Genomic DNA, 11,012 nt, shown 5'->3' with positions numbered 1-11,012 from the left:
CAGAGACAACCTGCATCTCAGACTCAGTGAGGCAGGAGGGTGGGTGGGAGAGAGAACTTCTAGAGGGAACTGTGTCCAGTCTTATAAATAGGGGACCAACGTTTGCCACTGAGGAACGCTAAGACAACATGAAGGTAATGTAGGGGCCTGAGGGGAGGGAATGGGGCTGTGATGATGGGGGGGGGCTAACCTTGACTCCGTCTCTCTGTACAGCATTTCCCTCCCACTGTGATATAAATTGCTTTTAATGACCATCCATTGAAATCCAGGCACATATTTTATTTACTGCTCAGCTGACTCTGAGGCCTTCTGTGGGCACCGCTATTGCTCTGTGCCAGTGCTCCATTTGTAAACAGAGATATAATTGTCCTGATCCAGAACAGGGTGCCAGACAGGGATGCCAGCCTCCGGAATTACAGCTCATCTCCAGACTACAGAGATCAGTTCCCTTGGAGAAAATCGATGCTTTGGGGCAATGTTCCCTCTAAGCTGTGGAGTCTTGTGAGCAAAAATTCTACTATGTGAGCTACTGGCATGAAAGTTGTGAGCGAGCGATTTGGCTCCTGCATAAATTAGTTTGCTCTGGGGCTGTCCTTCCTGAGCTAAGACAAAAATGTATGAACTGGAGGCTAAAAAACGGTGAGCTAGCTCACACTAACTCAGCTTAGGGGGAACACTGCTTTGGAGGGTAGACTCTATGGCACTGTACCCTACAGAGTCTCCATCCCCAAATCTCCAGTAGTTTCTCAACCTGGATCTGGCAACTCTATCCCCCATCCCCTGCTGGTGGCCAGAAGGGAACTGGTAACACTAGATGGGCTTGGGTATTTTCTTGTTTATTATTAATGTTGTCATTTACATAGCACCAACTTCATGGTAGTTTGCAAACTGAGGAAAGTTGGGGGGGGGGGATGCCAGCTTCAAGGAGTGTCCAGTCTAAGGGGAAAGGACAGGGTGGAAGGGAGCAAAAATTACAGGAGCCAGGAGAGGAATGAGAGAGCAGGAACATGAATGCACACAAATGGAATTATGCATACAGTTCAATGCATCCCTTACTGGGAATGTGTTCTCCCTGGATCTTGGCTGTTGGTGGTTTTCACAGTCATCTCTGTTACCAGCTCTGGGTTGGAAGATTCCTGGAGACTTGTGGGTGGTATCTTGGGAGTGATGGTTTGGGGAGGGACCTCAGCGGGGTAAATGTCACACAGTTCACTCTCCAAAGTAGCCATTTTTTTCCCCAGAGGAACTGATTTGTGTAGTCTGGGAATCAGCAGAAATTCTGGGAAATCTCTTGGCCCCAGATAGAGGTTGGCAAGCTTATCTGGGGTTCCTCGGAAATTGTTCAAGCATTCCACAGTGTGAAAACCAAGAAAGGTCAATCTTCCTTGGAAAACAGAGCTTCCCCCTGTAATGTGAACTCCTGGTTGCACTCTAGAACTTGTTCTTGGATTGCAAGGAGGGGGGCAGTGAGGCGCAACTGGCCTAGAAGTAACTGGGCCCCTGAATGTATCCCAGAATCCTTTGCAACATTCAGGGGTTGTGTGACAGACATGCCAAGTTTTCATAACAGACTCATCTTGGTGGACTTCCTGCTCTAGGAAATGCTAAAGCTGTCAAATTGTGTGAGTTGAAACAGCAGATTTCAAAGGCACAGGTCAGAAAAAGAGACAGGGCAGCCATGTTTGTTTTGGGTGAGAGCTAGGCAAAATGCATGGTGAACCTAAGATGACTGAGGACCAGGGAACTTAAAAGGACTCTGTACTGCCACATACTCTTGTACAAGACCTGAAGTCATCTACTAAGGTCCTTCTCTACATGTGCTTGTATTCAGGTGGGTGACTAATAGCGACAGGGTCTTCTCTGCAGTGACTCCTGTTTCTGGAATCAGTTTGTTACCTGAGCCCTGGTTTTTATTTCTTTTAGGCACCTGATTTAATAATTTCTTCAAATATTGGGCAAGCTGTGTGGATTTTCCCCTTCTTTCTCCCCAGACCCTGACTTGATAGCATCTTTTATTCACTTTTTACCGATTAATTGTTCATAGGTTTATAACACACTGCTTTAGATTATTATATAGTTCCAATGTTTTTATATCTCTTGTATGCTGCTTTATGGCTGAGGGGAACACACATGCACATTTTCTAAAACAGTAAACACCAGATAGTTCAAAGTTAATTGCCATGTTTCTTAGTGAGTGAGAGCTGTCAGATCCTCACGGTAGCCAACAAGGAAAAAGCAACCTGAGTTACTCCTGTATCTTCAGTATTCTGCTTGACCTGCAGAAATCAAGGGAAATCTTTACCATTGCAGATTATGTTACTGTCAAAGGCAGAAGAGTAGAGACTGGTAAAAAAAATTAGCAACCCCCCCCCCCCATTAAGCTCTGGATATTTTGTGACTCTTTGCTATCCATATAGAACTGAAGATTCCGGTTCTTCAAATCCAGACAGCCTAACCTGCATGCTATGCAAATGGACTGTAAGCTATGCAAATGAAACCCATTCATTGTTGCTTTGTCTACCTGTCACTTGAAATCTGCTCTTGGCAACTGCCACCAAATGTGGGAGCCGTATGCTTCTGTGCGGATTTGCTTATGCTTTTCTTTTTGAATGACAGCGAAGCCTGTCCTGGAGGGGTGGAACAAGTTTGTCAATCACAGTGGTAACTCTCCTCAGTGTTGAGAATAATGGAAGACAGGTGCTGTCTTGTTTCTCATATTGGGCAGGATGCAGTCAGCCTCTTTTCTCTGGACCCCTAAGGGCTAGAAGCTTACTTTTTGACGTAAAATGAAAACTGTGAATCTGTCCAGCTAGTGGTCTGAGCAGATACCAATTGGTATGTCCAGAACCTAGAAACTTGGATCATATTATATCCTGGTCCCCAGGGGTCCTTTCGTAGAAAAAGAGGTGCAGGAGCTAATTAGCATAACTCATTAGCATAGCTTATTTGCATATGCCACACCCCCTGACATCGTCAGAAGTGTGTCAGAAGGCAACACCCACCGCTCAGGCTCCACTGGACTCTTTTGGATTGCTAGCTATGGGGAGGGGGAACGTGCAGATCTGTCTTCACAGAGGAGGGAGAGCTTGTACCTGAATAAAACTTGGTCTTAAGGGTGCCACTGGACTGTTTTGGGCCGGGGGGCCGGGGGGGGGGGAAGCTCTACAACTTACCTGGCTGCGTCTTGCTCTGACTGAGGGCTGCTGGGAGCAGGGGGTGGGGCTTGTTGCACGTGCCCGCCCCCTGGACTCTTTACTGCCAGAGCTCCACTCCAGCGCGCTCCTGCAGGAAATGACCCCTGCTGGTCCCCAAATATCTGTATCTTTTTTCCTTGTCTGATCTTGGATGTTGTGAAGCATGGCAGAGTGGAAAGCGGCATAATGTCCTGGAAAGCTGCCTTATAGGAGTCCCATTCAAACAAAGGGGAGTTGCACAATGTTCTATTCTACTCATTTATACCCTGCTTATCTCCCAGTGGGGACCCAAAACATCTTACAGCATGAGAGGCAGTGTAGTGTAGTGGTTAAAGAGTGGTGGACTCTAATTTGGTGAATTGGGTTGATTCCCCACTCTTCCACATGAAGCCTGCTCGGTGACCTTGGGCCAGACACTGTTCTCTCAGAACTCTGTCAGCCCCACCTATCTCACAAGGGGCCTGTCTTGGGGAGAGGAAGGGAAAGGTGACTGTAGGCCACTTTGAGACTCCTTAAGATAGAGAAAAGTGGGGTTTAAGAAATCACACACCCAATGCTCCCTCTAAGCTATGGAGTCCTGTGAGCAAAAATTCTACTTTGTGAGCTACTGGCATTAAAGTTGTGAGCAGATGATTTGGCTACTGCATAAATTAGTTTGCCGTGGAGCCATCCTTCCTGAGCTAAGACGAAAACGTGTGAGCCAGAGGCTAAAAAACTGTGAGCTAGCTCACACTAACTCAGCTTAGAGGGAACACTGCACACACCCCTTTTCCACACCTCTGTTTCAGTCTCACAAACACCCTGTGAGGTTCATTAAGCTGAGAGTGCGTAACTGGCCCAAGGACCCTCAGCAAGCTTCCAGAGCAGAGAGCACATTCAAACCTGGTCCTGTCCGATCTTAGTCTGATGCTCAAACCACGACATCACGATCCTGTCCCATTCACTTCAGTGGGGCTGGTGCAGGAGACTTCCCTGGTGGATCATGCCCCGTGCCAACATGGCTTTGTGGCCATTTAGATTTTCCACCTGAGGCATCCAAAATTCTTAGGGCCTGCCCTACATGAAGAAGACTGAAAATACTGACCATACGTTAATGGCAGAGATGACCCTTGAGGCATTTGGACAGTTCAGCTGGACCCTTCCACGAGTCCTCGGTGGAAAATTCTGTTACGTTGCAAATTGTCCTGCTGCTGATCTTCTAAGCTGGTCTCTGGGAGGGAACTCTGTCCTCAGGTTTTTCACTTGAGTGCCAGTGTCTGCTGTATTCCACAAACTGTGTTCCTTCTTTCAGGCCTCTCTGATTCTGCCAGGATCGCTGTTTCTCCTCCTCCTCCTTGTTCAGTTGCCCATTGCCCAAGGACAGGCTATCAGTGCCCAAGGTAGGTACCTCTGAATATGGAGTCTGCTAGGGCTCACTTGGTCAGATCTACGTGAGGCAGAGGTCATTTCGGGGGGTCGCGGGGGATCACAGTTCCCCCGGGTGAGGTATGGGGGGGCGGGGCACATGACGAAGCCCCGCCCCCTGCTTCCAGCCCTCATTCAGCCAAGAGGAGGCAGGAGAAGAGGGAGGGTAAGTTGCTTCCTCCCTGCCTCTCCCCACCTCTGCCTGCCTGGGGCCAGGGAGGGCCTTCGCGGGCAGGGGTCATTTCGTAGAAAAAGAGCTAGGGGGACTCATTAGCATAACTCATTAGCATATGCCACACCCCCTGACATCACCGGAAGTGTGTCCTCCCCACAGCCGGCGGCGACCTCCAGCGGGCACACCCCTGTTCGCGGGGCTTCCTTGCACTCCCGCCGGCCTTGCAGGTCCACCGCCGGGCCCCTCATGGGGCTCAGCAGTGGAGCTGCAAGGCCGGCGGCGGCAGCCGGGACCGTTGGGGGTGGTGTGTGTGGCCTTGTGACACGCTTCCGGTGATGTCAGGGTGTGTGGCCTTATGGCACACTTCCGGTGATGTCAGGGGGTGTGGCATATGCTAATGAGTTATGCTAATGAGTTCCCCTAGCTCTTTTTCTACGAAACGACCCCTGACGTGAGGAACATCTATTGCCATCATTTATGCTTAACATTACAAACGACAAAAGGGTGGGGAAGCAGATGTACGCTTTATGTATCTGATGACATTAGCTCTGACTCAAAAAAGCTTTTATTGGAATAGAACTGGCTAGTCCACATGGTGTCACTGGACCACTGTTTAATTTTGCTGTAAGAGATTAACATGGCAACTCTTCTGGATTCATACTTAACTGGTTGCTCAGGTCCAATGGATAGCCAGCCAATGGATAGCCTCATCACTTGCAGGGAGGGCTTCTTTTTCATCTTTAGAATTTGGAGGACTACCACTTTTGAGACGTTACACTGCTGTGGTTAAAAGAGTTCCCCCCCCAAGTACCTTCCAATGTGTGCAATGCTGACGTCATGGTTTTTGGTCCCATGCTGTTACTGCTGTGCAAAGAGAGGGGATGTATTTTCTTCTGAACTAAAGATGTTCCTTTAACAGGCACTGGTGACTGTTTAAAATTAGGGATGCTTTCCAAATTCTCATCCATGCTTTGCCCTGAAATTTGGAGTTGCAAGCTAGCTGTTTCTTGTTTTTGAAGTGGGAATGGGGCATTAGAAACTACACTACCCCCCCCCAAAAAAAACCTGGAGTTTTAATAATCCACATATGGCTGTTGTAGCTTTCAATTCCTCCGCTCAGTTCACTGAATTTAAAAGCATTTTCCCTCTCTGTGTCATCCGTGTGTGCATGCACATTGATAAAAGGCTGCATGTTTTGATAAAAGGCTGCATGTGGGAAATTGTGGGTTTTATAAAACTATGTTCAAGATTCTTTTTAGGAGGTGTTATATGAGGAACACATGTACTTATCAATGGAACACTGCACAACAGCATCTTGATGCAATCATTTTACGGTCACACCAGGGCTGTTTTTTGGTAGTGTTTTATCAGTGCAAGGAAAACATATGGAAACAAATAGAAGACTGTGAAAGCGTCAGCAAACGTTGCATGATCCATATTCCAGAATTAACTTCAGAAATTCTTCCAGCTAGATGGGAATTGCGGAATGTAGAACAGAGATAGTTTCCAGAAGAATAAATGAAATGAGGAAATCTGCATGCCAATTTAAAATGAACTTTGAGGGGGATTTGAAGGCTGGTGGTTACTGTCTACTCGACACAACAGATGGAGGCCAGACAGAAACAGAGCGGCAGCTGGAATGCATCCAACAAAATAAACAGTAATCTGTTCTTCTTTCTTAGCAGGCCGGTGAGAAGCTTGGGGGGAAGCCCTCCAAGGAGGGAATGGGGGGTCGCTCTTGCTTTTGGATGCTGCAGTAAAGACTAGCATTGTCCACAGGCATGCCTGCCTTCTCCCTGACTTGTATCTTTGCAAATGGATGTAATAAAACATCATGGCTGAGAGCCATTGCAAGCAGAAATCACTGAATGGATTGGGTCGAGGGCTGGGCAACCTTTTAGACCAAGTGCCCAAAGCCTGCTGGCAAAAAAGAGGGAAGGATTCTGGTTGGGCTTGGCCCAATGGACTGGGAGCAAGCCATAAGGGCACTGCCAGGGCCGCTGGGCGTGCCTTGGTCCTTTTAGCAGAGAACTAGCTCTGAGTGCTGAACAAGATGGTCGAGTGTGCTGCTGTTTGGCATGCTGGAGATTGCCTACCTGTGGTTTAAGCGCATCTAACTCTGTCCTGGGAAGTGGCCCATAAGACTTGGTTATGCTCTTCTTGTGAGGCAGCTACCCCTGAAACATCCTATTGTTTGGGGAAGCAGGAAGTGCCAAACAATAGGAATCAGCTAGCTGGGAGTTGAAGCTCAAGACATTTTACATTCTGCTTTAAAACAAACCTTTCTCCATTGGGGCAGCCCAGCCGCAACGTTGCGGAGAAGACGCCTTCCCGCTAGATTGTGACGACATCTATGAGCAAGGTTCGGTGGCAGATGGCGTGTACCTCATTTACCCAGCGGGACCCAATGCCCCTGTGCCCGTGTACTGTGATATGACCACTGACGATGGAAAATGGACGGTAATGTGCAAAGTGGGCGTGCATGTGTGTGGATCTCTTTCAGCGCAGCAGTCTGTTTCAGCATTCGCACCACGGTCCCATTGTGGCTCTTGAAAACACCGCAATGGATCCAGTGTTTGGACTGGGGTTAGAGAATTAAAATTCCCACATAGTCATTAGACTCACTGGGTGACTTTAAGGCCAGTTGCCATAGCCCTGTTCACATATTACAATCTACTTGCGTACATCAGGTCTGTACGTGTGTATGTATATTTATAAGAAAGAGCTAACACATGTTCACTTTACAAATAAAACCAGGGATCAGTACCTGGGTGAATTCGAGGTTTAAATCACAGGTTTAGCCACTGTACACAGATTGTACATGTGTTCACTGTGACATGTGAACAGGAGTCATGTCTCATTCTTATTGACCTCACACTGTTTCCATGAGGTTAAAACAAAGGTGGGGAGAGCCAGGTATTATCTAATACATTTGTATTCCACCTATCTTCCAAAGAGTTCAGGACACAATAACCCTGTGAGGATGACGGGACTGAGAAAGTGACTGTCCCATATCACCCAGCAGAAAAGAGTAAGAGTCCAGTAGCACCTTAAAGACTGACAACATTTGTGGTAGGATATGAGTTTCCGTGAGTCACTGCTCACTTCTTCAGATATTGAAGGTGACTCACAAAAGCTCTTACCCAACCACAAATTTTGCTAAGTCTTTAAGGTGCTACTGGACTCTTTCTCTTTTCTACTGCTACAGACAAACACGCCTACCCATCTTGAGCTATTTCATGCAGTGACCTTCTTTGTCATTTGAACCCAGATCTCTGAGCTCCTAGTCTGACATCCAAAGCCCTACATCCCATTTGGCTCTCTACAATACTTTTTTTTAGTTTGATTAATACAGACACAGGACTGTTCTGGGTGGCAGAACCCTGAACTGGGAAGAATTTACTGTCCCACATCAGAATGCAAAGGCAATGCGGTGCTGAACATTTCCTTACAGAAATAATTCCTCACTTCTTTTTTTTAAGTAACACATGGGAAGGTATCAGGAGAGGGGGAAATGGGTATGCTGTAATTCCCAATCTGCTGAAAGGGCCCACTGGATTTCATCGTGTGGCTCTAACAGATCTATATGAAATAGTCACTACCTGGGTGACTTTTATTGTTTATCGTTTTAATGATTTTAATGGGATTTGATGTAACGAGTCTTGGACTCAAGTTTCTTGGGATCCGCCCTGAGCCTGCTTTGGGGGAAATCTCTCAAAGTAAATAAAGAGCATGCCAACAGAAACATCTGCAGAAGGAGCAGAAAGAAAATGGGCCCCCAAAAGTCAGATGCGAAGAGGGCGGGTATAAAGATCATTCTCTCCATCATGCAAGGCGGGCATCTGATGTGGGCATGATTGGTCTCTTGTTGACACCCATAGTCTGTGATCCCAGAAAAGCTAACAGCTCAGTGGGAAAATTGCCTGGTCTCGGTGGAGAAAGCAGAGCCCAAGAAAAGCATGCCCTCTGTTGCCTTCTTCAGGCAACTCTACTATGGGGACATGTACTGTTGTGTGGCCTGTAGGCCAGTCTCCCAGTTCCTAATGGATGGAGCACTGGAGAAAGCAGCACCCGACTCTTTCACACCCTTTTTAGACCTTCTGATTGGTTTAAAAGGACTGCAACAGAGTCATGCTGTGTTCCGTCTAGCAATAGTCACAGTTAGAGGCGAGGAGAAATGAGAGCCACAATTAAAAGGGGGCAGAGTGACCATGATTTTGAGGGAGAAAAGTCTGTGGTAGAAGGACTTGTGCACAAAATGTGCCCAAGGGCCTATAAAAACCTGCAGGTGGCCCTGGGGTGTCGTGTATCTCTAAGGTTATTTGGGGACTTACAGTCTCGGTGTTGGCCAAAATGCACCTCGGGGTATCCACACACAAGACCATCTCTCCCTTCCTTTCTGTCATGATCAGATTTTCCAGAAACGCTTCAATGGTACCGTCAGTTTCTTTCGGGGTTGGAACGACTACAAGTTCGGCTTTGGCAGGGCAGATGGCGAATACTGGCTAGGTAAATATAAAGGGTGTACAACCCTCCTCCTTCCCTCCATGAGTAGGCCAATAATTCTGTGCTCAAGGGCCTTGTCTTTTCCCATACATTCTCTGGCTTGCCTCCCCCTCCCATTCCTCCAGCTCCGGACTCAGACATGTTTCTTTGCCAGAATCTGTTGGAACACCATCTGTTTGGGTTCCTTCCTCAAGCAACTAACACATGTTCCCTGGCCCAGACAATTCCGGCGCTAAGTGCGATTGTGTTTACAATGGTTATGGGCCAGGAGACGCAGCCAGGATCCCCCATGCTTGTCTGTTCTGCTCCGTCAGCAGACAGTAGATCAGACAGTCCACAGCTCCCAAGGGGAAGGACGCATGGGATGTTTGAGGGAGCTGCACACCTTAACAAATGCTATCCTATTTACCTCTCGGCCCAGGACTGCAAAATATCCACCTGCTGACCCTTAAGCACAAGTACGAGCTACGTGTGGAGCTGGAGGACTTTGAGAACAACACGGCCTTTGCCAAATATACAGAGTTTTCACTCTCACCCAATGCCATCAGCGCAGAGGAAGACGGGTACACGCTCCATGTGTCGGGCTTCACTGATGGGGGAGCAGGTGAGAGAGAGAGTCCTGGATTCTTAGTTCCCAGTTCTTCCCCTCTGTAATGAATTACTCCATTCTTCTCCCAGGGATGAGAGGATAGCTGCCTTCAAACACATGGCTCGAATGCCCAAATACTCCCTTCAATTTGGAGAGGGTCTAGAAGTGGCACCCGACACCGAGTTCCCAAAGAGAACCTCAGGGTTGGATCCAGCCAACTTTTCTACTGGCAAAAAAGGAAGGAGGGGTCCAGTTTAGCCACTCAAAAACGGAGTGTGGGAGCTGCATGAACAAAAGCCGTGTGGGCAGGTGGATGTAGTAAGGAGAAGTGATTGACACTCAGCTGAGTGGCTCCAACCCCAAAGGTTCAGGTTCTCAGTCATACATATACAACTACCAGCTCGTACTTCATACAAGGTTTGGTTTCACTTATGGACCATTTCTTAGATCGCCATCCTCCATCATGGCACTTGGGGCAACTACGATGCTTGTCAATGTATTTCATGGTGCCTGCTTGCTTCTTGGATCTTGGAGATAAAATTCAGAGCGGACACAGAACAAGAAAGCTTTGAGTTGCTCTCTGCCAGTTGACTCATCAGCAAAGCACTGAGCTCATCCTGGGAAGGTGTATTACAGCTGGCTTGGCCATAGATAAGAGACTTCCTTATGACTCTCTCTATCTCTCTCTAAAGCAACAAGCCAGTGCTACCTTTCTTTATTTCCTCGGTTCAGGAGATGCTTCAGAAAAGCCCCAGTGGCAGCACTTTTTTGCCTGTAAAAAGGTAAAGGTTCCCTTGCTTGAAAGCCAGTCGAATCTGACTCTAGGGTTGTGGTGCTCATCTCCGTTTCAAAGCCGAAGAGCCAGCGCTGTCTAAAGACGTTTCCGTGGTCATGTGGCCGGCATGACTAAACACCAAGGCGCACGGAACGCTGTTACCTTCCCACTGAAATGGTACCTATTTATCTACTTGCAATTTCTTGCTTTCAAACTGCTAGGTTGGCAGGAGGTGTTTTTTTTTTGCCTGTAGGGAGTGTCTATTCAGAACCAGATGCTTCCACTGCTGGACAATGCTTTGCATGGAACCTTGAAACATTTTGCGACTGGACCTGCCCTTCCATGGCAGACATTTTGGGCACTTTCACA

At 47.6% G+C, this 11,012-nt stretch overlaps 1 protein-coding gene across 1 annotated transcript; it reads left to right on the top strand.

Moving 5' to 3' along the window:
* The first annotated feature begins 6 nt into the window (after window positions 1-6).
* Window positions 7-9,962, top strand: MFAP4 (microfibrillar associated protein 4). Its single transcript, XM_015425959.1, has 5 exons — window positions 7-134; window positions 4,486-4,573; window positions 7,073-7,233; window positions 9,186-9,282; window positions 9,701-9,962. Exons 1-5 carry the CDS (start codon window positions 129-131, stop codon window positions 9,931-9,933), a joined length of 585 nt encoding a protein of 194 aa, XP_015281445.1. The 5' UTR covers window positions 7-128; the 3' UTR covers window positions 9,934-9,962.
* The last annotated feature ends 1,050 nt before the right edge of the window (window positions 9,963-11,012 follow it).

The sequence above is a fragment of the Gekko japonicus genome, unplaced genomic scaffold (assembly GCF_001447785.1).
Source record: "Gekko japonicus isolate JY-2015 unplaced genomic scaffold, Gekko_japonicus_V1.1 scaffold3444, whole genome shotgun sequence".
NCBI classification, from domain to species: domain Eukaryota; kingdom Metazoa; phylum Chordata; class Lepidosauria; order Squamata; family Gekkonidae; genus Gekko; species Gekko japonicus.
This window is presented reverse-complemented; position numbering and strand designations above follow the sequence as displayed.

Excerpts from the sequence above, each read along its gene's own strand:
- MFAP4 (XM_015425959.1), top strand. Across the intron at positions 7,234-9,185 it reads CTGACGATGGAAAATGGACG|ATTTTCCAGAAACGCTTCAA; the intron begins GTAATGTGCAAA and ends TGTCATGATCAG. Across the intron at positions 9,283-9,700 it reads AGATGGCGAATACTGGCTAG|GACTGCAAAATATCCACCTG; the intron begins GTAAATATAAAG and ends CTCTCGGCCCAG.